This window comes from Dermacentor variabilis, chromosome 5 (assembly GCF_050947875.1).
Source record: "Dermacentor variabilis isolate Ectoservices chromosome 5, ASM5094787v1, whole genome shotgun sequence".
NCBI lineage: Eukaryota > Metazoa > Arthropoda > Arachnida > Ixodida > Ixodidae > Dermacentor > Dermacentor variabilis.
The window spans coordinates 35,926,055-35,953,941 of NC_134572.1; the positions used below are offsets into that span (position 1 = coordinate 35,926,055).

Below are 27,887 nucleotides of genomic sequence, written 5' to 3' on the forward strand. Positions count from 1 at the left end.
AAAAGGCGAATGTAGTTTGAAACAAACAATCACGCAAACAATAATTCCACCACACACTAACAGACCATGCACAGAATACAATGGTAAATTCTCGCTCTATTATGCAATCTTACGATACTACTTAAAGTATTAGCTCCCTAATAGACGCTGTATTGTTGGTAGAATTTGACAATTTGTCAGAGTCGAGTCACGGACATGGATTGGCAATTGTTTGATCGCGTTCTTTCGGAGGAACATGAAAATATCTGAAACTCTGTATTCGGTGTCTACACTAAGCATGAAGCACGGCTAATTCCATTAAAAAAAGCATAATGCTTACAGGTCCTTATTATGACGTTGGCGCAGGAGCATAGTGCTAAATTAATGCTAATGCATTAGCATTAATGCTCAGAAAATGCTGGATAGATCTTTCTGAATGATGATAGAAAACATTTTTTTCTCACGCTGAAGCGGGATCATTCGAGTCCAGCTGCTTTATTTTTGTTTCTATTATTCTAGGCGTTGTTCCCAGTGTCTCTTTCGTTGCCATGAGCCGCCACCAGGTCCTTTGGATCCTGGGGGCTTGACCTCACGCATCATCAACCCAGAAAGCTAAGCGTGCTCTAACGATTTTTCTAAAACCAACAGACCTGTGAAGACGCTTCTAGAACGCCGTGTCTACTGTGCGAGTGAAATACGTCTCTCATTTTGTCTTCTCTTTTTTTTTTCTCACGATTCCTCCTCTTATCTTTCCCGTCCGTCCGGTTAGCCTCCCTGCTTTTCATTGTTAATTTCTCTTTCTCTCTTTCTATCCTCTAAGTTACAACAAAAGATACTGAGGCCTGAAAGCAAGTTCCATAAGTAAGTGATTTAGGCAGTGTATACATGGTTTGTACCGTTAGCTTTCTCCATTCCGATTGTCGCAATCAGGTTAACTCAACCTGATGGAATAATCAATTTGTGGTAGAGTTCTGATAACTCGGTAAGCCTTACGAATAGCCAGCAAGAGTTGCAGAGATGTCAATAAGCTCACTGCCTTTGATCGTTCTTTTCTTTTTCTGCTAGCACAGACCAACACGCGGATATCGCCGTTGCGGTTGCAGAAAATGATGCCCCACTCGTGCTTATCAGCTGTCCTGAATTCACTGGCCGCGTAGGGGTCGCATTGTCGTTCATCGATTCGCAAGGGAAATGCAAACAGCTAGCGCACTAGCGTCAGCAATGTCCCGTGGCCTTTCGCGAGGCTTCTGCAATAAATTCACTAATGGCGCCCGCGACGTCGTTGAAATTAGCGGGTGACTATGCGCCTATGCAGCAGCGCTGCGGTCGCTTACTCTGTGCGCACGCCTTTTGGCGAACGTTTACTCGAGATGTCTTCCATCTAAGAGGAATCGCTCATTTTATTTGCGAAGCAACTGTTGTCGTTACAACGAGCTTCGCAATAGTGCGCTGGTAATTTAGAGGACGGATCATCGTTTGCTTCGGTTTCTTGGACGCCAACTTCTCAGTTACGCGTGACGGTGACAAAAGAGAGAAAGGTGAACAGATATTGTGGTGAAGAAACTAGACGGTTTACCGCTTCCTTTGATTGGTTTCTTGGTTGGTTTGCCTCTTGCATCGCTCGTACCCACTATAGGGGATTGGCCAAGAATGGGATGGAGTTAGAAAGATAATTAGTTGAATATATAAAAAAAGACATAAATAAAAGAACTTGATAAGACCAAAAGAAAAGTAACAACATTTTAAGAATTTAGCAAGGAAATCTTTTATAATCAAACAGGAATTTTACAACCGCTGCGCTATGACAATATCCTATAGAGAAGTCATGCCGAATAACTGTGTTCTCTCTCGTCTTCCCCAAAGGAATCCTCAACCCGGAAGTCAGCTTTCTCTATTTTAACTATATATCCGATCGTACACGAACTATATCGGCCTGACAGACCACGTGCTACCGTGCGATACACCTGTGTTTGCGAGCCTCAGTATGTCTCATGTAGTCACCTTTCGGCCCTATATTTGCATTATTCTCTGATTTTCTTGCAACACAATTTTTCCCCGTTCACGTAACAAGGACAGCTGGCGAGATTCATTTGTATATATAGTAAACGTCACCCATTTTTTTTTCTCTTCGATTATTTTGCCTCTCAGACAAAGTCTTGAAACGCTGCACATTTGTTTGATGTCAGAAGCATTGGGAGGAATCTTTGAGCAGTACGATTGGCTGCCAAATTTTAGACGTTCAGAGCAGCTCCGAACGCCTTTCTTGATTCTTGAATTCTGCAATAGCGATATCCACACACGAGCGATTGTTAAAACTGTCTATTAAGAGCAAAAGTGCAAGGAAGACAGACCCATCAGAAACAGGGACAGGCGCTTTGTTAAAGGTGGTTGCAAAACATTATATGAGGAGGCTTCGGCGGAAGCTCAGGAGCTTTTACTTAAAAAAAAAAAAAGAGGCGAGTGTAGTTAGTGAACATTTTACACTGTTTACACCCACCCTGCACGTCTCTTGGAGTAATGAGGTGCGAAAATGTGTTTAAGACGAATACCACTTTAAGATTTGGTGTTCTTAGTTGGCCCTTGGGCAAAACAATTACCGCTTTTTGCGCTATTGCCTAAAATAGGATGCAGCGCGGGCGGGTTTTTGTTGGCGCTCGTGAACACACTGCTTAACGGAGAAGCTAATTTCACAAAGCACAAAGCCAAAGCTAGTGTTTTTTTTTTTTAATGCCTTATGAACTTTCTTTTCTTTTGCCCTCAGTGGCGCGCAAGAGTCTAACGTGCCCGCGCCATAGGTGTGGACAGCAGAGAACAACATGGACCAGATCTTTCCGGGATTACACGAATAGCTGCGACCCAATTCTTTTACGCACAGCTCAACAAACTGTGGCCTCACTTCTTAACTGAATCGAATTTTGAGGTTTTAGGTGCCAAATCACGATTTGATTACGAGGTATGCCGTAGTGGTGGGACTCCGCATTAATTTTCACCACCAGGGGATCTTTTAACCTACCGCCAATGAATGGGCCACAAGCGCTTTTGCATTTAGCCCTCATCGATATGCGGCCGCCGCAGCCGGGATTCGATCCCGCGTCCTCGTCCTTAGCAGCTCAACCCCACAGCTGCTAAGCCACCGCGGCGGGTGGGGTCACTTCTTAGCACCTGGCTTTGTAGAAATATATACGAAACATTTATTAATGAAAATATAAGCTTGTTCTTGCAATGGGTACCGATATATGGGATATATGTTGCATAATCTCAACAAGGAGCAAGCCACGTGGAAGTTTTGATATCTCTACGTCTTAAAAGTGGCCTTAAAGCGGTCTAGCGCGGCTGTTCCTGTATTTTAGCCATTTTCGATCTTTTATCGCTTTTTACGCGACAGGGTACTTCAGATTATACAGAAAACACAGTTTGTTTTAAGACACTTCTCCAGAAAACGAGGCAAAAAGCAGGTAAGCCCATGACCAAAATCGCGGGCTTCTTTTGGGCTGCACCATATTCACTTTGTAGGTTTCTTGCAACGTCGACAGAGAGAGAAACGAACGGAGAAACTACGGCTTCGATGCTCTAAGCTGTGCTTCCGCAAATGTAACAGAAAAGCTATCCGTCCGTTCCCATGTCGAAAAAAGCATACGTAGCTCTGGCATGTTGATGCGCTATGAAATACACAAAAATCCACTAACAAAACGCGGTCGATGAAGGAGACACCCCCACTAGGGGTCGAATGCACAAGGCTTCCCATTCGTGAATGCTGCTTGCCATTAGCCTTCCGCGCCGCCTTCACTATCTGTATGCCCAACAACAAAGTGGGTGAGGGCCTGTGTCGTGGTGATGGTTTTTATTTCTTGTCTGCTGTTTGCACGCGTTCTTTTAGCGGCAATTATTTCTCATAGAAAATGCCTAGTAGCTAAGCCGAAAACAAGTTCTTCTGAAACAAGATGAGCTAACCCCTGCGTTTACGAACAGTTCTTGCGTAGGAACATTTCTTTGACCCGCCGTGGTTGCTCTGTGGCTATGGTGTTGGGCTGCTGAGCACGAAGTCGCGGGGTTGAATCCCGGCCACGGCGGCCGCATTTCTATTGGGGCGAAATGCAAAAACACCGGTGTACTTAGATTTAGGTGCACGTTAAAGAACCCCAGGTTGTTGAAATTTCCGGAGTCCTCCACTACGGCGTGCGTCATAGTCAGAAAGTGGTTTTGGCACGTTAAACCCCATAATTTAATTTAATTTAATTTAATTTAAATTAATTTAATTTAATTTAATTTAACATTTTTGTGAATACGGATCCAGATTTGTCATGCATTCTTTATTAACCGCGTCCTGTTGGCGCCTGTTAATGCTCTGGGTATACCCCTTTTCTCTCGATGCAAGCTGTTTGTGGCTATCTTTCAAGAAACCCCAATGTAGCACATATGCTACGCTCTGTTTTATGGGCCACAATGCTGATTGAAACGGGGTAAAGTTCATTCAAAGACTATAGTTGCGTTTTTATGTGCTGGATTGAAGTTTCAGCTGTGTATAGTTTAACAAACCGGTCACTAATCAATTAGTTAGTCTAGTGATTAAGTTACAATGGAAAGAACTCATTTCTTAGGTTTTCTTTTCCACCTAAGCCTAACGTCTTTACAAAGAAGCGCTTGGGGTCTCCGAAATTATTATTTATACAGGTCACTTCGTTGTAAAGGTCGCGCACCGCACAGCTCACAATACAACTGGGACAGAATTATTCCTTCGTTATACTGATCATCTTGTTGTCGATGCTTTCGTTGTAAAGGCGCTTATGCACCTTCCATGAAACGAAATAAATGTCAACAATTTGTTCAAGCTTTCCTTGATGTGGAGCTGCGTTCAGGCATCACAAGGTAAAAAACGCGTCGTGTGCGCGTTGCATCGCTCACATTTTCTCGGCCAGCCGTTGCCGTTCGTTCTCGAGGTTCGTGGCGGCCAGCTCGAGCTGGCGCATTTGGTCGAGCTTTATCTGGTAGCACTGCAGCGTGCGCCGACGTTCCAGCTGGTAGATCCGTCGCTCGTGCTGCACGTACGCGTGAAGACACTCGGCGGCGATGGGGGCCTCTTCTAAGGCACGAGGGGACTCGTCGTCCGGTTCCGCCTTCTCTGGCTCCTTCTCGACGGGCTGCGTCACCTGCGGTTAGGTGCAGCCATCGTGAATAAGTTTACAGACCACGACACGTGGGACACTACTTCTCGTTACACACTCCTTTCAGTGCATCCAAGGCGTCAGTCAACCACGAGCGGAGACAGGCCGCTCGTTTGATCTTCCTTGTATTTGTGCACGCATTTGTGCCTGTAATTAAAATGAGTGCTAGCAACGAGCCTCTTTCATGGCCCTGTTGAAACAAGCCTAGAAGCTCTTTTTGTAGGGATGAACGCACGAGTGAAGCGATGAGCATGCACAGAAAACTGTTCTCCAGGGGGCGACGGACCGATGACCGCAAGGACACGCGAGCATTCAGAACTCGGTACGAGGACGCAATTACATATTGCTGCCTGAGAAAGAGAACTTAGAAACATGAACGTACCTGGGACACATTGGTTGTTTCGGTTTGAGGCACGTAAGAGTTTTGCTGGGGCTTCACCATTTCTGCCACGGTGTCCTTGTGAGGATATGTAACCTAGAATAATAAAATAAGGACTAATTGTTTGAGCTTCGATGAGAGACGTCGAATTATAGGATTGTCTTTTGTTGCGCTTTCTGTTAATGCGTTCCTCATTGTATTTAGCTATCGCTCCTCAACCTGAAAGGATTTATTTCTTAGTTAAGGACACGTCAAATGAAGAAGGCATCATTAAGCAATGGATGAACTAATGCGAATAAAGCATATTGCATTTAGAAAAGAAAGCTCTAATTCGAGTGATCATCGCGGAATTTCAGTTCACACCATTCAAATATAAGCCCTTCGGCTCATCCGCAATGCCCTTTTCCACATTAGGCATGGGGAACCTTCCCCTGTCACGATGGTCTAACCGTGCTGCGGCCTGCCTGTGCTACTTTCGCTCAATCGTCCGCCTCAGTTTTCTTTGAATTTCTATTTAAATATGCTGGCCTGTGCAGTGGCAACTTTGCGCATTCTGTACCAGCTACTCGATAAATCCGGCCTTACCTGATTCACATGGTATATGTCATATGCAGCGGTTAGTTTTGTAACTCCTAAGCGCCATGCTATATAGGAGCGATACACAAGCGAGACAAACACATTTCTCTTTTGCGAAGCAAACATGTCCCTTCACTTACGACAACATCCAGTGGAAGCGTTGCATGGCTGCTGCCGCCACAACCCATGCCAGCTGGCTGGCGACTCCCGTTCTGTCAAACCTGCAAACATTTAGATAGAGATTAATGTATTATCGACAATCTCACTGTATGTTTATCTTGCTACTATGACCTGGTGAGGAGAAGGTGAAATAAATAAGTGCCGAGAGATGGCGACTTGAACAGACATGAAATATGCACGTAGTAAAAAATACATCACGCAGAGACAATCCTATAGCCGCCGTATCCAGACGTCCTATACAAAAGCTTTCACGCGGCTCTTGGTGCCTGTCCTACAGCTTTTATGAGGTCAAACAATTATCGCGAAAAAAAAAAGGAAAGCAAGTACGAATGGGCAAGGACTAAGCAGATCTAGAAAAAAACCTTACTTTTCCATCATTGTGTTTCGTCATACAGAGCTTCTACGACAACCCGCAATGTTAAGACACCCCGAAATACTAAAAGCGATCATAGGTGTGACTGCCCTTGTGCTGGAGAAAACAATTTATTTTTAATACCCCAATACGTTTAGCGACAGCTGAGAGCAGTCTTGCCGCAGGTTCGACCTTTGTTCTGTTCAGTGCGTCCGTGTAAGCCTGCGTGGATCGTCGCGGCATTGATCTGCCCGTAGTGACCTTCCGTGCGGCTGCCTCGGATCAGACTATTTCCATTCTCAAGAACAAAAGAGTAAAGCGGGCCCGCCTTAAAAGTGGTCGATCCCGCGTTCGAAGGAGCACGCTACGTGGTTACGAGGGCCCGCCGACCTATTTCCGCGCGTCTCGGACTTGGCACGTCAGCGTCTGCTTGCGCCAGAGGCGCCCGTGTCGGTGGCGTGCCTTCGAGAAACTTCTCGGTAAAAGAAAAAAGCGGGGGAACAATCTTTAAAACTGGGGGCGCACGACATCTGTTACACCTTAACCACTAATAAACCTAACGCTTTCTTCATCCGCTTTATTGCGGGGTTTTGTTTCTTGGTGCTCATTAAGCGTGTATGTTCAGACTGGCGTCGCGCGCACGTACTCGTGAAACGCAACAAGAAAGCACGAAACGAGCAAACTGCTACCGAGCCGATACCGTCCATATATTTGTTTGATTTTCGTTTCATTAAAACACTTTACGCTTATGCTATTTGTGTTTTTCTGTATTGAGGTCATACTTCAAAGGTACCTCGTACAGGGTACCATTTCAAGAGAATTTAGAATAAAGTGGCGGATGCTAGTGAACAACGAATTCCACATACGTACGGCTGGCAAAGTCATATCTGTAGAGAAGAAGTAAATAAATAAATAAATTTATAATTGATGTACAGTAACATCTAAAAGCACAACAATATTCTTACTGCTGAGCCAGTGTGTGGCAACATTAATGTTTTCCTGAAAATATTATTACTTCTTTTTTAGTTGAGGAGTTCAAACTTTTGCGACTGCTTAGCCCAAGAAAAAAAATCTTGACGGCCTAACGCATCTTTTTTAGTTTAGGAAGCTGTTTATGCATGTTTATTTATTTTTTACTCATTTCTTACACTTCGACTTTCGTCTAAGCAAAAGCGGCTCCCTAAGCAGCAAGAGTGTTCAGCACTATTTTCCACTGAATAAATAAATAAAATAATTTGTGATCTTGAAACTGAGATGACACTCTTATTATTAATTTTTGCTGGTATTTTCGCGCTGTTACATGATCGAATGCTGAGCTTATGAGCTCTGATTATCCAAAACCTCACAAATCCGACTCATTTGCCGACTATTAGTGCATGCTTGTATGCCTAATAAATCTGTATGGTTTTCGCACTGTGCTAACTCGCTTAATTCGAGCAAAAGTAAATTAACTACGGATTCCCGGGGCCAACCGAAGACATGCATAGCGCCTGTATTTTGTGAAGTAATAGAACACCAGTTTAAAACATTAGTTTCCTTTGTAGCATTAGCATAGCAAATCATGGGAGGTTTCGCCACAATTTCATCTCGCTCCTCGATCCTCCGGAAAATTTACGAGTCGGGTCTCGCGGAGCAAATCTCATTTGCTTGCCATCCCCGTCAAGTTTTAAAAAAAAATCTATCGCTGCTTAAAACGGGAGGAGAGGAAGAGTGTAGACGCCATAACGGTGACCCAGAGCTCGCTCGCAAGGACAAGGGGACAATGAGGTGCTCGCTGTGTCAAGTATGACCGGTGATCGCTTTCTACGGGAACGCCCCTTTCCGGGCCTCTTGCCCGCGTATGTAGCATCGAGCGGAATACGAAATCACGGCGACTGGTGTGGCAGGCAGCCATAGAGCGGAGGCAATGGCGCGGATGTGCTACACGGCGCGGCCGAGCCCTTGATTAATGGGCCGATATCGCCGCTCCACTCCCTGGCCCGCTTCCGAACCGATGGCCCGGAACTCAGGTCGCTGGCCCCTTCTTCTGCCTGCCACCGCTGCCGTCGGAACCATAGCGGTAGCTTGTCTCTCGTTCGAGGCACTTGTGGACACGGGAGGAAAGGAAGCAAGGGGTGCACTCGTAGAAAAAAAAGGAAAGCTTCAAATACGCACGATCGCGAGGCGACAACCGTTCCAGCACCAGGGATTGATCCATGGTCGAAGAACACGCCGGCTCGCTCCTTTGAATTTCTCTGCTCGGGCTTTACAACGACTCATTTACGCAGGTGAGCCCTAAACGTTTTTTTTTTTCTGAAGTAGGCGAAGAGAGAAAGAACGAAAGGGCAAAACGCGATGAAAAACACGATGGACAAAGGGGGAGGGGGTAAGCGAGAGATGGGAAAAAGGGCGGGGGAGGCAGCTTTTATGCAAAAAGAGGGGTTCATTATTCGTTGATGAAACCCGGAATCCCCGTAGAACACGCCCGGTTTTTTAATGCTTTAGATATCCGCATTCGCTGTACGCGGTCTCTCGTGAGAGGTGACCCAAAATGTGATCGTGTATGCTCTTCTCCTGCTTTTATTCCCAGCAGGCACTAGGCCTGGCACGTGCAAAGTGGTCTAGGCGAGACAGAGGGAGGAACACACGTTAAAGAAACAAAGTCGAGCTGCGTGATCAAAAGGGGCTGCTCCTCGTGCGCGATACAAGAGAACTGTGCATAAAAAGCAAAGCAACGGGTTGAATAGACCGCAGTCGGGAAAGGCGAGAGGTGCTGCTGAACCCGGGACTGTCACCGGAACACGATCAAACAAAGAAAAGAAGAGAAAAGAGAATGAAAAAGAAAGAAAGCAAGAGAGGAAAGAAAAAAGGGGATAAGTGATTAAAAAATTTCCAGCCATAGGGAGCTGTACAAACAGACCGGAAAATAATGCCCCAAAAGAGAACAGTTTGCTTAAGGGCAAATATATTAGGTGTGTGAGAATATTCGGAACTTTCGAATGACAAATCGAATTGTGTCTTGTTCGATTCGGTCTTCGAATCGGATATTCATTATTCGTAAATGCGAATATTTTTCGAATACTTTCTGAATATTTCAATACGTCAACTCCGCCCAATTAAACATAAAATTGGAGCCAAAGTAGGGTGAATATTTACTCCCGCGGGCCTGGTACAGACATAAAACATGAGAATTTGCGTAGTGGAGCAGAATTCGTAGCTTATGTAGTCATGCTTTACGAGCCATACAGCGATCGTTCACACTGTCTGAAGAGTCCTGTGCATGCGATTAAGCTACTTGTTTGATCCTAAGGCTCCATTTGGCATTTTAATAAACAACGCTTCATAACGTGCTATGTAATGGCAGAGACTTGCTAACTTTATACTATAATGTAAACATCGTTTTATAACAATTGTAATAACTGCTCTTTAACACTCGAAAACTATTTGATTTGATTCGCTTCTGGCACTATTAGATTCGTATTCGATTCGGCCTCAAAAATTACTATTCGCACGCTCCTAAAAAATATGTTCGACAATGGCGCCAGTCAAAGAAACGGCCCCGGAGGTAAGTGGAGGGCATTGCAGAAAGCGTACAGCATGTCAACGCAAGTAGTCAAGGCTGTAAGGAAATGTATTGATTGATATCTGAAGATAACTGTAAAAGAAAAAGAAATAATGAAGGAAAAATATTTTGGGAGCCACGTGCTTTCATGTGTACGTCTACCGGTAGGAGCAGCGCTGAGAGGTGATTTAGAGAGTCGCAAGCATGATGCTTGATTGCCACGACTGTGGACCCTCCTAATGGCGTCTATTATTCATTCACGAAGTCTACGTTCTTAGAAGGTGAAGGTGATGCCAGAAGGTGACGTATACAGACATCTCGTTCATTTTCGAACACATGGTTAAAAATTCTGCCCGTCAGTGTTATGCTACCGCACATTATTGTTTCTTTATTCACCACGAAAACCACGTTTCGTACTAACTTCCTTATCAGAATATCAGCGCTCAAGGAACGTGTACCGGCAGCCAACACTCGACAATGAGAAAAGTGGTGTCTTCCCAAAACTCGAACCAATTACGGTCAACAAATGTTAAAGTATATAATACCTTACACCCTGAACAATAATACAACCTTAATTGATGGCCTTGCAATAAATAAACGTGCTTTAATTGAATACTTTTTAAACAGTATAGCTTAATCGGCAACAGATTTATATCATGCAGTTTACATTCGGCGTTGTGCGTTCTTTTGTGTGGATTAGTGTGGAATGATTTTGCAGGCAATGTCTAATTTCACTTTTTTTTCTCGCTCTCCGTTTTTGTAACAGTTCATTCTTCATAAAATATTTAACTTGAAGTTATACATGTGTGCATTTGAATGGTGTGTGTATATATGCCATGTACGCGTGTATATGTAAATGTATATGTAGGTGTACATATATGTATATATAGGGGCGTATGCGCGCCACTTCTACGGATATTTGCGTGTGTACGTGTGAATATAACATGTCAGTGTACAATATTGGTTTGTTATTGGTGTATGTGTATGTAAATAATTTTTTTTCTCGTTCTTCACAGCTTGGTGCGAACAGTTTCTTTCTTTTTTTAGTTTGTTTTTTGTTTCTCGAGTTGCTTTTTTTTTCTTCTAGTATGGGTGTACGACGTACACTGCTGTTTTGCCGCTGTTGCCACTGCCTGTAGGGCCTCAGGCGGCCTCGTCAAGCTGCTCAATGAGCAGCTTTTTGTCTGGGGTCCATTTTTCCTTTCCTTGAGGAAAATAAAACTGATTCTGATTCTGATATGTCGTGTCGAAGGTTTACTGCGAAGTCGATTAAAAGCTTCAAAATAAGTTTGTTCTTAAGGTCCGTCGTTATCTTAACTTCGTCATCCACCTGAATGGCCGTCATCTTGACGTTATCCTGACAGGCCACCTCCTCATTCTGGGCGTCATTCGCACCATATGGCAAAGAAAACCAAAAGTTTGCCCACCACCGCCTCCACTATGGGAATCCAGTTCGTGTTACAGTGGCAATAGGCAGTGGGGAGCTCGATGTGTTAATCAGTGAACTATCGCGAAATTTAAGAACAGTGCATCTTGAATATAGCAATATTTAAGCAGAATCAACTCCAGCGGACATATACGTAAAGCGAAGCATTACGTAGATATCACTATGTAGGTGCTCTTGTTGTTGTGACAGCCGGCGACAAAAGTTGGCATCAGAGAGGTTGATCGAAGAGCGTCACATACCCGCTGGCACATACCCAGCTGATAGCACAAGGGCCCACACATTTAGAGTGCACTACCGTCGGGATCGGCCCTCGGAAACATTCATATACCGGCCAGACAGTCGTCGCGGAAAACTGCGTTAAACTCGTCAAGAATTATTCGCATTCATACTTGTTCGCACCTGGTAATCTGCGCGGAATCTTGTGCTCCACGCAGATTCTCGGAGTAGTGGCCTCTGTGCGTATTTTATCGGAGGCTATATAGGAGGTAACAACGGCACCGGATGATTAGGATGCTTCATGCGTTGCAAAGAGAAAATAGCTTTTTGAAAAGCTGGCCTTGTCCGCTGTGAGAACCTGCTGCTTTCCCGGTAAACGAATTCAGAGACGAAGTAGTCACGAACGTTCTTTTTTATTATGATTTGTAGTATTTTTGCAATGATTATTTTGAACTCGCCTAAGCCAGAATTGTTCATCACTGAAAAATGTTTGATAAACGCTCACCGCCGAGCCCCACAGTTACCGTCACTTAGTCTTGGGCACTAAACTTATTTTTTTCCCGCTCTTTGGAAAGCCGCGCTTCTTCTCACATGGCTAGCGTGCCATAGACTTCCAAATGAAGCTTTTCCATTCCACATATGTCTGCGCCCTATTTGGACTTTATTTGGAACTATCGCCTTTTTGTTGGAAACCACGTGGTGCCCTTCACACTGTGCAACCATTAGTCTTTCTCCGAAGCAGCTTCTTTGCTCCATTTGGGTGTTGCGCCGTGAACTATAACTTTCCATTACGTACCGTAACTTGCAATCATAAATCACATATTTTTTTCTTTTCCCGAATAAGCAGGAAATGTCGGTTTATAAAATTTAATTTCTTTGGAAACTTTGTTACCATTCTCGACTAGGCACTAGTCTGGCGCTCATCTCGTCAAAGGAGTGGCAATCAGGGCTGAAAGCTTCGTAAGCAATATTTTTTTACTGTCTATGAGAGCTGTACGAAAAACATTCGAGTTAAAATTTTCTACGCGTTTGCGGCTTAAGCACTGAGCGTTGCTGTTGTTTCGATAGGCAGAGAAAAGAAGAAACAGCGTCTTTTAATATAATAATAATAATAATAATAATAATAATAATAATAATAATAATAATAATAATAATAATAATAATAATAATAATAATAATAATAATAATAATAATAATAATAATAATAATAATAATAATAATAATAATAATAATAATAATAATAATATATTTTAATATAGTGTAACATAATATATAGCAGAGAAAACAAACAGCATGTTCGAAAGTTCATCGCGAAACTATTTCTCCAAGCTGTTCGCTCTAAGCGTAAGGACGTGAGTACACGCGAAAGTTGTGGTTGTACGACACATGACCGTTAGCTCGCCCATGATGCAAATAAATAAATAAATAAATAAATAAATAAATAAATAAATAAATAAATAACCGGTGCTTTAGCCCGTTTTCCTCTTCTTTCATCGCTGTTTCGGTAGCGGCTTCACACTAAAATTCCTTTCCAAGAAAGGTCTGTTAACGAACGCATCACGTTTCGTAATATGGCTAGAATCGCAGCATGTATCGTAGATATAAGGCAATCGAAATGAAGGATTGTGAATATAGAGCCATTATTTCCAGATCTTATACTCAATGTGTAACTTTTTTTCGATTGCCGTTTTTTAACCAAACTTCTTTAGGGTGCAGAAAACAAGAAAACAAAAGGGATAAGACAAGCACAAGCGCTAATTTCCAACTAAAGTTTTATTACTGAGAGCATGTTATTTATACATGAAGAAGCCATACGTATAACCCAAATCCCAAGGGCACCGAGGAAGAAAACGGGAGGTTAAGACCGCAGCACACATCCAAGTGAAAAAAAAAATAATGCAGGCAAAGTACTCGTCTTATAATATTCGTGTGCTGGTGGATTCTCCGCGCTAGTAAACTTTGGTCATGGAACACCAAATGGCTCAATCTCTTAGATTGTTAAACTTCTGTTTGGAAAATAACTGACTATTTGATTAAAAAGAAAGAAAGCTTACACCACATGAGGCAGCAATAAATTATTTATTTTGTCGTCAATGTCATACGAGCCTCACCTCGTTTCCTTTTGGAAGTCTAGCCTAAATATATCACTTCCTTTTGTTTTGCTACACCCTCGTATTATACAATATTGTGCCAGTAGGGCTTCGTAATACACTGAAAGCGCCACCGATGCTGCAGCTGTTAAGATCGTATTGTCATGATGATGATGATGATGATGTCCCGCTTATATGGTTCGTACTCACTAAGAGGGATAGGTGGGTACGAACACATCGGGTGGCAGGAGGTAGCTTAAGATAATTCTTATTTGAAGAGGATCAACGGCAAATTAAAAGGGAAAGCAAGAAATACCGCGAAAACAGGATTAGTATGCGAATTAGCTTCTCTCAATACTCGCGTATTATACGTCATTTTTTATGTCATCGCTCCATTAGTACGTGGAATATTCCGTAGCGCTAGAACGCTAACCACGCCTATGAACTCGCACAGACAAACGTCCTTAACAAAAAAGAAAGAAAAAAAAGCAAGAAGAATGCAGCCAGGGCCTCGGAAGCCGCCGCTCTTCTATTCAGCGCCGTCTCTTTTTGACGTCATCACAGGAGCGTACACATCGCTACGTCTTTCTACGTTCTTGAAATCGATGCCAACTGAAAATACTGGATATAAAGGTAGCCCAAGCAGAGACAGTGTGAAGCTAATTTTCATAAACAGTTGTCGCTCGCTTCAGTGCTCAAAGCATTCAATGGCGAGTACGTGCGTTTCGCCAAGAGGTCAGTGCAAACAAGAATGTCAATTGCTTAGTAACGCTAACGCACATATGTTAGACAGTACGATCAAATTATTAGTTATGTTCATTCTTGTCTTTACTGTTTTTTTTACCTGTTTTTCTCTTATATTCACGACACCTTGCATTAAACGTTAGTTGGAAGTTAGCACCTGTGGCGTTCATGTCCATTTGTGTTTTTTTGTAAACTCTGTGCTTAAACAGTATTAAGTGCGGATTACCAATTAGCCCGAACCAACGTTTTATTCTGACTTCCGTTGTTTGACATTAATTAGTCTCGGTAACTTCAACTACTCTCGTAACCATTACTGATTTTACAAATTTGCTAATTTCCGACAACGTTGCATTCCCCTTCAGTCTCTCAATTAGCTTCCCGACTTCTGTAACACTCACTCTGTTTTCGCAAGGGTTCTTCAGGCAATGTGCAACAAATTTCATCTCACAGCGTGAAAGAACCTAGGGAGTAAAACTTCTCGCTTGACAGCTAATCCGCGATGCTCCTCGTCTAATTGTCACTCCTGACACGGCGCTGTAGTACGCGGATCCACATATTCTTCCTCCGCGCTAGCGAGCGGAATATTTCCACTCGAGTCGTCCCCTCGCCATTTGAATACGTGTCATTCGTCTCTTTGTCGCTTCTGGTTGATGTTCGCAGGGTGAAATCAAACTACTTCCACGAAAACCTCCCCCGCGTACACCCGACCGAGATTCTTCCACCTCGAAAACAACAGGCGCGAGCAAAGGTTAACACTTGGCAGCTGTCTCACGCGCTTTGTCACTCAGTTGTAACACATCGTGCATTGCTTACTGCAAGGACGCGCATTCGTTTTCTACGCCACTGACCAAGAGACACTTTCGCGACGCTCATTTCGAAGGCGTGCCTCGAGGCCCACGCGCCGAGTTGCACCACCGCCGCCGGCTGACCACTGCTCACCTTTCGCTCCGTGCGCGACGGGCTGGGCCGGCGGAGCGACGTGAGTGTCCGGTGCAGGGGAGGGGCGATTCCGTCGCCGGTCGGTCGCGTCGTGGATCCGTGCGTCGGCGACATCGAATCGCGAAGCGGCGGCTTCTGCGGACAGTCCCCGCCCGACGCTTTTGTGTTCCGCACGGTCGATATCGTCCGGGCAACAGAGAGCGTCAGTGAAAAAGGCAGAAATGAAAGTAGATACGACGAACACAGTAACTCGTACAGTGCGTGCTGAGTTGTGCCCGGCACGTTCACCATAGGGGCCGCGGCCTGGGCAATAAGGGGGAAGGAGAGGCTTGCAAGACGATGAGAGAGGAGGGTCGTGACCCGACAGCCGTTCGTGCAAGGGCCACTTTTGTCTTCCTTTCTGTCTAATCTTTTTTTCATGGATGGAATGAAAATAGGAGTGATGCTTCCTCGTTTTTGCTTCACTTTTTCGACCCTCTTGCTCATAACGTTGAGCAACAGATGGGTCAGAAGAAATCCTAAACAAAATCATCGAATAGAAAAAAATAACTGTAGCTTATGAAATGACCGACGAGAATGAAATATCAAGACGGTCTTGATATCCGATCGTTTTTTTTTTCGAACGATTACGCAAGCAAACGCAAGGCTTATGAACCAGCTCGCGTGAGCTTACTAAAAATTCCACATCGGCTACTCAACCATAGTAAGCCGTCTACTTATACGAAAGTAGTCATTGTTCACAAGATGAACGCAGACAAGACAATGCCATAAATTAAACGCATGGCGTTTTGGGAATTTCACACTACATTATACCTTTATTAATCAATAAATTAATTTTATTTACCAGAAACAAAAGGAACTGGAGGTGGCCGTCGTCTGTATACTGCCTCTTACCCATTCATTGTATTTAAAGAATAATAAACTGACACCTGAGCAAGAAGCTGCCGTAGCAGCTTGAAGGAGGCCCAGGGCCCCTTACATGCGTGGCAGTAGCCCTCACATGACATACATACATACACTCACTTTGTACATAACAAAGACTACACATCGCGCGTATGCACAAAAAATGACACTTCACACTTGAATGCGTCATTATAAATAAAGAAAGTAATCACGCAAGCCTTTTTTATTTAGCGTAGCTGTGTGTTTATATTTGTTGAGTATAGTCGGGATATTGTGTATTAAGGACTGGGCTACAATTATTTTGAAACCATGGTACTTTCCATACCTCGGGTTTTCGTGTAGTATGTTTTGTGTCAGTGAAGAGTTTTGGCTTAGCAAGTGATGTCAAATAATTTTTAACATATTCAGATGAGAAGTAAATTGTTTCTAGTATTCTATGCTCGTATAATTTATCTACGTGGTTTAGTCTGCATTTGAGAAATAAGTTTTCTGATGGTGAAAGACGATTAACATTATCTATATACCGAGCAATTTTCTTTTGAAATATTACCAGTCTTTGCAAGTTAATTTTAGACGTTGTTGCCCAGACGAGGTAAGAGTAATTTATATGCAATAGAAAGAGACCATAGCGTACTTGAAGTTTTTGCTCTCGTAGGCAGAAAAGATGCGGCAGCGAACCGTATCACCAGTCCCCGCAGAGAGTTCGCCGCAAAGATGTTTGATATGTACATCCCAACGTAATTCAGAAGAAAGATATACTCTAAACATTTTTAACTTTTCAACAAATGCAATGGTTGACTCTGAAAATAAATAGCCTGATGAATGTTAAGTGGTTTATTTTTTTGCGTGAAATATTACAACTTTCGTTTTCCTTTAATTTACTTTAAGCTTATTGTGTCCAATCAGACAAACTTGCCATAACTTTATTACATTTTGCACAAGCCTGTTCGCATCACAACCTGAGACACACGATGTGCAATCATCCGCGTACACAATGAGTTTAACCCCACTGGTTATGGTTAGGATATCATTTATGACAACGTTAAACAAAAGTGGTCCAAGAATGCTTCCTTGAGGGACACCCCATACAATAGGTAAAAGGATCGAATTAAGGTTATTAGTAGAAACGTACTGATTTCGATGTTTGAGACATGATTTGAGTAATTTTAGCGGTTTTTCACGAATTATATACGAACAAAGCTTCCGTATAAGGATCTCATGGTTGAGGCTGTCAAAAGCTTTGCTAAAGTCTATGAAAATACCGACTGTGTAATAGTTATTTTCAAAACTTCGCAAACCGTATTCTTTCAGCGTAAGAAGAGCCATTTCTGTGAATCTGTTTCCTCGGAATACGTATTGCGAATCAGTAAGCACGCTCCATTTATTGAAAAATTTCATCATTCGAGCAAAAATGAGCTTCTCAATTCCTTTAAAAAAAACTGGGAGTACCGATATCGGTCGATAGTTAGACACAGTATTTCGATCACCAACTTTATAAATAACCCGCCGTGGTTGCTCAGTGGCTATGGTGTTGGGCTGCTGAGCACGAGGTCGCGGGATCGAATCCCGGCCACGGCGGCCGCATTTCGATGGGGGCGAAATGCGAAAACACCCGTGTGCTTAGATTTAGGTGCACGTTAAAGAACCCCAGGTGGTCAAAATTTCCGGAGTCCTCCACTACGGCATGCCTCATAATCAGAAAGTGGTTTTGGCGCGTAAAACCCCAAATATTATTATTAACTTTATAAATAACCGAAATTTTCGCGTGTTTCATTACACCTGGAAAAGTTGCACTCTAAAATTAAGCTGTAAGTGTGCACAAGTGGAAGAACAATAAATTGCAAAACATATTTTATAGGCTTAATCTGCAAATTATTTATACCTAAAACTTCACTGTTTTTCAGCGCTATGTACGCATTGTATACTTCATGTTCATCAGTAGGCACAAAGAATGCACTTTCGCTAACAGCATCGCTATGACAAGCCACCCCTATGCTATCACTGTTTTCAGGAAAATCGCCTTGCGCATTTACGAAGTGATGGTTAAAGTAATCGGAAAGTTCAGTACCTGTTATCTCACCTGAACCCAGCTTTATCGATGTCAGGGGTGTATTGTCCTTGCGGCGACCTAGACCAAAAATCGTTTGCCACGCAATCTCTGGGCGTTACCCGCTGTAGTTGCTTAGTGGCTATGGTGTTGGGCTGCTAAGCACGTGGTCCCGTAATCAGCGTCGATGAGTGCGGCAGCATTAATGGGTGTGAAATTCGAAAACACGCGTGTACTTAGATTTAGGTGCACGTTAAACGACCCCAGCTGCTCCAAATTTCTGGAGTCTCCCCCTACGGCGTGCGTCATAATCAGGAAGCGGTTTTGGCACGTAAAACCCCATAATTTAATTTTAATCTCTGGGTGTTGTCTAGAAACATTTGAGAATAAGTCCTCATATATTATGCCCCCTTTGCCTTTCTTAGTTCAGCATTTAGTCTGTTTCTAGATTGTTTGAGTGCTTGTAATGCTCATTTACATCGCGCGCGCAGGAAGCAATGAGGGAGATTATTTTTTGTTTTGATTATTTTTGCAAGGTTATGAGTAACCTAAGGCTTTCTGATTTTAGAATGTTTAGTTGTCTTCATTGGAAAATTTCTAGCGTATATATGGTTAAAACTTCTAATTAATTAGTTATATGTCTCATTTGCATCTGTCTTGTTCAAAACATGTGACCAATTGTGATTCATAACGTCCTTTTTGAGTTGCTCTAAGTTTACCTGTGTTATACACTGATGAATGAACTTTTGACGGGCATAAGCTGTTTTTTTTTTTTTTGAAGTCATCGGTATGAATAAAAAAGATGGGGCAGTGGTCGCTTATATCAGAAACCAATGTGCTTGTGTTGCACACAGAAGTAGAAATATCAACAATTAGTAAGTCAAGTAAAGAAGATGTATGACTTGTAACGCGTGTTAGTGTGGTGATTTTATGTACAAAACCTGCAGACTGGAGGCATATGCTCAGTTGAAGGGATGTGTTGCTCTGTTTAAGTGCATCTATATAAAGATTGTTGCTACACACATGCTTCAGATTGTTCATGCTTATATAATCTAGGAATAACTCTAAAAAATCTAGAAAAGTGAGAACATTGCCGCTAGGTGGGCGGTACAGCAGATATATTATGCTGTTTTTACTCTTTATAGTAAGTATTTCGTAGTCATCTGTTATTCTTGTATAATAAGGTACTAATTCACATCTTGCATAGCTTTCAACAAGAAGTGCAACACTACCACCTTTTCTGTTGGGCCAATTAATAACAAAACGGTGATAACCTCGTAGAGTCAAGATATCACATGCACTTACTGTAGGGCTATGTTTCCGATATCATGATCACATTAAATTTAAAAGTAAATTGTGCCAAAAAATGCATTATATTGTCGCTCTTGTTGCATGCTAAGAGTGCATTAGGATGCAAAACAGCCGTGGCCGATGCATCCTGTTCAGCAATTAGATGCGGGAGAGTAAGCTCTTGATAAGCCATTTTGACGATGGTGAGCAGCGAAATTTGCGTGGTACGCAATTTCGCGCTACTCCCCCACTTTACAACTGCGCCTGCCCCGATGTCACTCTCTGATGTGACCTGCTCGACATCACTCGGCAGGTACAACCTGCCGCCACCGACAACAACCGTACGTGACGTCACCGCGCTAACCCTTTAAAACTAACATGCCGAGAATGAAGATGCCGCCTTTGACGAAGATAGGTCCTCCTATCGAAACGTTGGTCAGCCTTTCTGAGGCACCTTATCCCTGTTTATAAACTTTGTACCACAGTGTGTTATTCCATCTGTCAGCCCCTTTCTTGGTCTTGAAGTTCCTCCACAAGTAAGAATGCATATCCTACGCTTGGTGCTCTTTTGGGATATAACATCGATTTGAAATTTCAAGGCTCCGCTTCAAGCACTACATCTGATACACGAAGCAGACCATACTTCTCTTACGCGCTGACGAGGCTATGTAAACGCTATTGATTCATTTTGAGGCATTTCTAGCTGCCATGGGAAGTGTTGCCGCAAATCGCTCCACGCAAGACCCCTTAATATGAAAGCTGCGCTTTGTGCGCATACTTCACGTGTCACCCATATCTTTTACTTCTACGTAAAAATAAAAACATCTTTGTATCAAGATGGATTTCCTGGGTGACAGCCTATATGCTGTGTTTAATTGCAACGAGCATAAAAAGCAGTGCTTGCACGCGTGTATACAAGTGCAAGACGTTCGAAAGACCGTTGGTTAAAGCTAGCTTTCCCGCAATAAGAAACTTTGTGTTGGGAAGACGACTTTTCTTAGTCTTTTCGTTTCACGGGCGATTGCACCGCACGGATGTCCGCTGCATGCGGGGACCAGGAAGATCTAACGACTCAGAAAGCAGCATGCATGTAAGACACGCGCTGCGTATTTCACTGCGACATTGAGTGCAATATCAAGATAGCGGTTTAACAAACGGAGAAACAAGTGAAAGAGAAACACAGGTGAAGTAGACGCGCCAAATCTTGTGCGTAGACAAGTACGACGGTTAAAGTAAGCGTAATGTCGAATCTCAAGCATAACTAATGTAATCATAAGCTTTATCCGAAATCACCCAAAGAAAGACAGAGGCGAAGGGAATGTTTCTTGCGGTGGAGGAGACGCGAAAACATGTAATCATAGCCAAGGCATCGGACGGGAGGGCTGCGCCAGGTTCACAAACATTGGAAATGCCTCGCCATTCTCTTGTTCAGTACTGCAATGTTGCAAGTTTCTTCACGAGTGTCCATGACTATCATAGGCTTTTGCATGGGTGGAAATTACATAGGAGGCGTCATGAAAGGCTTGCCACAAAATACAAGGATACTCCCATGAAGGTGCGACAAGGAATCTCACCTCTCGCTGTGACTGCAAAGGGCATTCACAGATGACTAGTTTACCAAAAATTTGTAGACTCCTCAATGATGCCGTATATTATGGCACGTTGCAGGCAGCAATATCGCTGCCTGAAAGTTCTCCAGGTTGACGGTGTAACATAGGCAGTCCGCAACACTTAAAATGTTAGGGAGGCTCAAAGGACGTGCCTGCAAAACTAAATTGCAGCTCTATATAAACAATTCATGTCGCATAGAATAATTATGTCGTTATGTGTAAAAGCAGAGTCACTCTGCTTTTCTCAGTCTTCAGACAGCGCAGATTGTCAGGACATTGCCTCATCACACGTGTTATAGCTCCGTGGGGTCATTTAACTTTAGTAAAGGTCTCCAAAGTTTACATATCGAGCTTTTATTTACTTTTGAGTACAAATGTTATATATTGACCAAGGCTTATTATCCTCGAGCAATCACTCTGAAAATTTGTGACACCGCATGTAGTTGCGGCAAATTCATGGTGTCGTCGCCACTTGTCTCTTTAAACCGTAAATTTTCCGTTATAACAAATACCTGATTTCCTTAAAGCCGCTTTTCTTTTCTTTCTTTTGTTCTTTTCTTGGAGAGTAATCGAACGACTTAGCTTGACCTAATGTTTTCCCCGGCTTTTCTTAAGTGATAGCTGCCAACGATTGTCGTATCGGCTGGGATTGCAGACTGCCTACGAGAACAGCTGAAACGTGAGAACTTATTTCCCTTGAACACAAATTATGTGCTCCCTGTATGTGCGACACAATCTGCACATTCACACACCACCTGTCCCAAGCAGCTCGCTGTCTGTAATGTGTTTGCATATGGCGTGGCTGGCTAAAATGAACAACCATGTTCCGGGTGCTCGTCTGGTTGACTTCCCTGCCTTTCCTGTCCTTGCTCTCTCTCTTTCTCTCTCTCTCTCTCTCTCTAGAGCATGCGAATTTCCAACACAGTTCTTTCTGCGCAAATGAAATCTAAAGTGCTTCTTTAACTGGCGTTTAAAATCTTCCAACTTATACGCGAATCAATACAGGACATAACTATTAGAAGATGGGCGCAAATGCACAGATGAAGTATTGACAAGACGGGATATGTACGAGGTCTGTTAGAAAAGTATCCCACCCTTTTTTTTTTTGCGAAAACCTTATGCACATGAAACAAGCGCGCTTGCATCAGCCGACCTGGACCTTCGTGCGCATGTGCGAATTTTTTTCCCGCCTGCCGATAGCGTCAGTCGCTCGGACGCAGCGTTTGAGTGAGGTAGTGCGCTGTGCTCTCGTCGGTTTTTTATTGCAAGGAAAATGGCGGAGCGACCGGAGCAGCGATACTGCATCAAATTTTGCCAGAAACTGGGCGACAGCCAAGTGGAAACCATTCAGAAGATTCAGACGGCTTTCGGTGACGATGCTATAAGAGCACACAGATTAAGGAGTCGTACCACCGATTTAAAGACGGCCGCACATCGGCGGAAAGCGAGTTACGCTCCGGTCGGCCATCAACATGCCGAAATGACCAGGTCATTGCCGAAGTGAACGCTGTGCTGATGCGGAACCGTCGTGTCCCTATTCGACAAATTGAGGAAGAGGTGGGCATCAGCACTTTTTCTGTACGTTCCATTATGATCGAAGTCTTGGCCATGAAGAGAGTTGCGGCGAAATTCGTGCCGAAGCTGCTCACGGTGGAGCAAAAGCAACTTCGTGTTGAAGTTTCACAGGACATGCTGGATTCCACAAACCGTGACCCCGACTTCATGAACACCATAATTATTGGTGACGAGTCTTGGGTGTACGGGTACGACCCGAAAAACAAATCCCAGTCGTCACAGTGGAAGCATTCTACGTCACCAAGACCAAAGAAGGCCCGACAAGTGCGCAGCAACGCCAAAGTGATGCTGACTGATTTCTTTGACTCCCGCGGTGTGGTACACCACGAGTACGCACCACAGGGTCAAACAATTACCAAAGAGTGCTACAAGGATGTCCTCCGTCGCCTACGTGAGGCTGTGCGGAGCAAGAGACCGGAGTTGTGGTCAACAGGAAATTGGCGCATCCATCACGACAATGCTCCTGCACATTCATCGCATTTGATTCAGACTTTTTTTTTTTGGCGAAAAACCAGACTCCTGTAGTTCAACAGCTCCTCCCTCTCCGGGTATGGCCCTCTGCGACTTGTGGCTGTTTCCCAAAATCAAGAGGCCATTGGAAGGAGCGCAATTTCAGCCAAGATATGACATTATAGCTGCAACGACAGCTGAGCTAAACTCCATTCCGAACGAGGCCTTCTCGGAATGCTTCCAACAATGGCAGCACCTCTGGGAGAAGTCTGTGGAGTCCCAAGGAGACTACTTTGAGAGTGATTAGGTTTCCAACTCCAGTTAAGCCAGTTTTTTTTCTTCGGCCAAAGGTCGGATACTTTTCTGTGTTACGTTCTGTGTTACGTTCTGTATACGTTCTGTGTTAATGCGCTCCCCTCTGATAAGAATGTTTCACCAAGTAGCCAAAGAAAGAGTACTCCTACACGATGTAATAAATTAAAAATGCCAAGGCAAAGAAGAAAAAATATAGTTCAAGGCTGTAACTTACTCTCACTTTTTACTCTCATCACACTCTTCAATTTTTCAAGCTCCTCTAGTTTCACCACAACCCGGAGAGTAAGCACCGTAATGCTCATACATGGAACACCATTTGCATAATTCTGAGCTTCAAGACTGATTGCATCTGACCAGCAGTAATCAATCTGATATGATTGTCTAAATATACTGTCCACAAATTTACTGTCCACACATCGACTAAGTACACACTGCCAGTATTCCGAAATGTTTATGGTTGAAGGCAGTCTTAAATTATAAGTTTGCATCGAAGGGTAAAAAATACTGTATGATAGTGTGCCCAGAACCTGACCTAGAATAATGGCGATGTACTGTCTTTATAAGTGCCATGTCTAGAAAAATAAAAAAATGTTTATATCCACGCCACTCAATACAAATTCAGCACCAGAATAGTACTCCTTCAAAAAGAAATATCCCAAAAGAAGATTATGCTACACCGTGAATGCATTCACTATGCGTAGAAACTTGCTTCTGTTCAATTACGGAGCCGGACATCTTTATTATTGCTTGAAGTTCAAGCGTCAAGAGCACTATAGACAGTCTGCTCGCCGTACAATGGCGTAACTTATTCACTGATAATTTCTCCAGTGAATGGGGTATTTTTGCGTTAGAGATATATGTGGAGCCCTAGGAGCGGAAATGCACATGCGTGTTTAGTCCGCTAACCGTTCTCGCCTAACAAATGACAAAAGGCATATGTCGTCAAGTAAGGTGGCGCGCTTTTAGGTCACATGTAGGTCACGAAAATGAAGGAACGGGAAATGCAGGCCCGCCCACCGGGGACCTGCGGCTGCCTATTAACAGCTTACTATTAGGGCCTCAATAGTCCCTTGCACTGCAACGTTCATTTAGAAGCAGGAAGGTGAAAAAAGGCATCGACTGAAATAATCGACATTTATTGACGCTTACACAGAAGCGTGGTCCTCCAGTTTATTGCTTTTACGCGCGGACTCCAAGTGGCGGTGGAGACAACAGCGTTCTGGCCGGGTTTTGAAATGAGGATAATTTTGGCGCCCAGAGAGACACCGGGCAAGCTGGCCGTGCTGGCATGTCCAAATGTTGACCGCGCTGATACTGCGTTGCGAACATGGTCGTTCATTGTAGCCAGCCACGCCATATGCAAACACATTACTGACAGCGAGCTGCTGGGGACAGGCGGTGTGTGAATGTGCAGTTTGTGTCGCACATACAGAGAGCACATGATTTGTGTTCAAGGGAAATAAGTTGTCGCGTTTCAGCTGTTCTCGCAGGCAATCTGCAATCCCAACCGATACGACAATTGTTGGCAGCTATCATTTAATAGAAGCCGAGGGAAAACATTAGGTCAAGCTAAGTCGTTGGATTACTCTCCAAGAAAATAACAAAAGAAAGAACAGCAAAGCGGCTTTTGCAAACATCAGATATTTGTTATAAAGGAAAATTTACGGTTTAAAGAGACCAGTTGCGACGACACCATGCATTTTCCGCAACTACATGCGGTGTCACAAATTTTGCGAGTGATTGCTCGAGGATAAGCCTTGGTTAATATATAACATGGGTGCTCAAAAGTAAGTAAAAACTCGGTATGTAAACTTTTAGAGACATTTACTAAAGTGAAACGACCCCACGGAGTTATACTTACCTCCTTCGTCCCACAATGACGCCGCCGGTGCCGCGCATTGTATGCAAGAATAAATAAAGCGAAGGTGGACCTTCATTTATTTCATGTTTTCTCCTGCTATAAGCGTTCCTTTATGCAGAACGAATGCTCAGACGGTTTCAGCAGACTAACTAGGCTGATTTATCGTTTGCGTTTAGTGTCCTGTAAGGTTTGATGCCAGCGGCCATTGTCCGTTTACTTTTCTTCCGGCCTTATACTAACGATACGCGTGATCGCCGCGGATCGTATCGCACCGCATAAATGCGGCCGCGAAGTAACTACAGGCCTGGGCAGTGGTGATGCTGATGCCAAACATCAGGTGTAGAGAGTGATGTCATAAGAGATTGCTGAATAAGAAAACAAATGTTGTCACTCTGGCAGGCCGCCAAATGACACTTTGTGTGGTATTAAAAACACGGGGAAGGCGGCAGATGGAAATTCAAGAAATTCAATGTGTGGTAGTGTATTTAAGCGACCATCGCATTAAGCGAAGCGTTCTTTCCTTCCACAGAGGAGGCCAGGAAGCCTCGTATGCTGCAACCGCGGACTATGTCAATAGGAGTTGCTCTAGATGGCGTGTCTCCAGGTTCTGTCTTTCCTTTCGCTGTATGCTTTTTTGCGGCACAAATCTTATCATGAATTTGCCGTTATCTTTTCCAAAAACGCACCAGCGCAACTTCAGGAAGAAATAAACTGGAGTTACTTGTCCCTTGCATGAGTAATTTGCATTGGAGCTATATTCTATAGGTATAGAGAACTGCAACCAGTTAAGCAGAAGAAAGCAGCCCCATTACTGACAGGCACCCATAATCTAGAGTCCTCTCTCGTTCCTCACCTACGATGGGTTTGATTTAGCATGTCATAGTGCAAAACAAAGGGCCAGTGACGCTTTAGCCTATAAAGATCATAATCTAAGAGCAACGCTATGTACGTGCTCACCCCGGCTGGAAAACACCCTCAAGTAAAGATTGAGTAATCGCTAGTTCTGGCGAGTTCGAAGGGGTCCCATGCAAACAGCACGTGTATTGCCGCAGACCACGTGGGAGTATATTCGAAAGCATCGAGGTATCGAGGTCTCGTAATTGTTATTCACATCATTTACTTAAGATAACGGGAGAGCCGTGGTGGGTCAGTGGCTGCAGAGTTGCGCTGCTGAGCATGAGAACACTGTTTCTATTCCCAGCTCCCAGTAGCATTCCGGAGTCAGAATGAAAAAAGACAAAAAACATACACTTTGTGTTTACATTAAAATTAATCAAAATTAATTGAGAGTCTTCGGCAAGAGCGTCTCTCATAACCCACTGTGCAGCTTTAAGACATTAAACCACAGAATTTAATTAAAGATTTGGGTAGTCACTGAACTTGGTTAAAACACGCTGGCGGGCTAGTTGGTTAGAATCCATGGTAGAGTGTATAAGCGCGACTGGACGAGGACGAAGAAAGAAACACACAGACACAGCGCTTCACTTTCAACTATATATTTTATTTTCGCACGCATCGATAAATATATACCGTGCGAGCGGAAACAAACGTGACAGCAAAAAAGAACATAGAGTGGTACATTTCGTTGAACCGGACACGTGTGCAAGGCAAGGGAAAAAAAAATGTACTACAATCGTCACGAAGACAAACCAAGGAATCGTATCTCCTTTTCCGATTGACAGAGCCCATTATATGAACTGTATGAGGTGTGTTTTTTTTCTGTTTCTTTTTTCACTTCAACGATTTACCAGGGCGAATAAGAAAGTCTTCGCCCCCCCCCCCCCGTTTTTTTTAGCCAAATTACGGCTGTAAATGCGAAGTCAACATATCCATTCCCAGCGGTGGACCTTTCTTGGACCGGCCCGGCTTTATCTGCCGGTTTCTCCGCGGCATAGCGCTGCTGTCAGTTGTTGAAGAGGGCGGTTGTGCTTCACACGTCCACGGCGTACGAGCAACGAAGTGTAATTTGTTTTCGACGAAGCAACGGGACAAACGTCCATCGAAGTCGACAGGGAAATGCAGCCCACGTATGAGGAAAGGTGTCTCGCTTTGAGAAGTGTAAGGTGGTGGTGTTGTGAGTTCGCAAAAGGGCATAAAAAACTTGCATGACAGCGAGCGTTCGGGGAGACCGCGTGTGTCGCATTCTAACACAGGGGCATCTCAAATTTACTGCTGCGATGGGACAAATGTCTGAGCCGGTGCGTGGACTATGTGGAAAAAGAGTGTAAGGT

The 27,887-nt window shown here is 43.7% G+C and overlaps 1 protein-coding gene across 1 annotated transcript in view; it reads right to left on the reverse strand.

Moving 5' to 3' along the window:
* LOC142583497 (uncharacterized) overlaps positions 1–15,693 on the reverse strand; it is a 32,295-nt gene extending 16,602 nt beyond the window's left edge. The window contains exons 1-4 of the mRNA XM_075693983.1: positions 15,606–15,693; positions 6,237–6,317; positions 5,524–5,616; positions 4,882–5,126 (exon numbers count right to left, since the gene is read on the reverse strand). Coding sequence (XP_075550098.1) covers positions 4,882–5,126; positions 5,524–5,616; positions 6,237–6,284 — 386 coding nt within the window. The 5' untranslated portion in view covers positions 6,285–6,317; positions 15,606–15,693. The remainder of the gene's footprint in view (positions 1–4,881; positions 5,127–5,523; positions 5,617–6,236; positions 6,318–15,605) is intronic.
* Between the last annotated feature and the right edge of the window lie 12,194 nt (positions 15,694–27,887).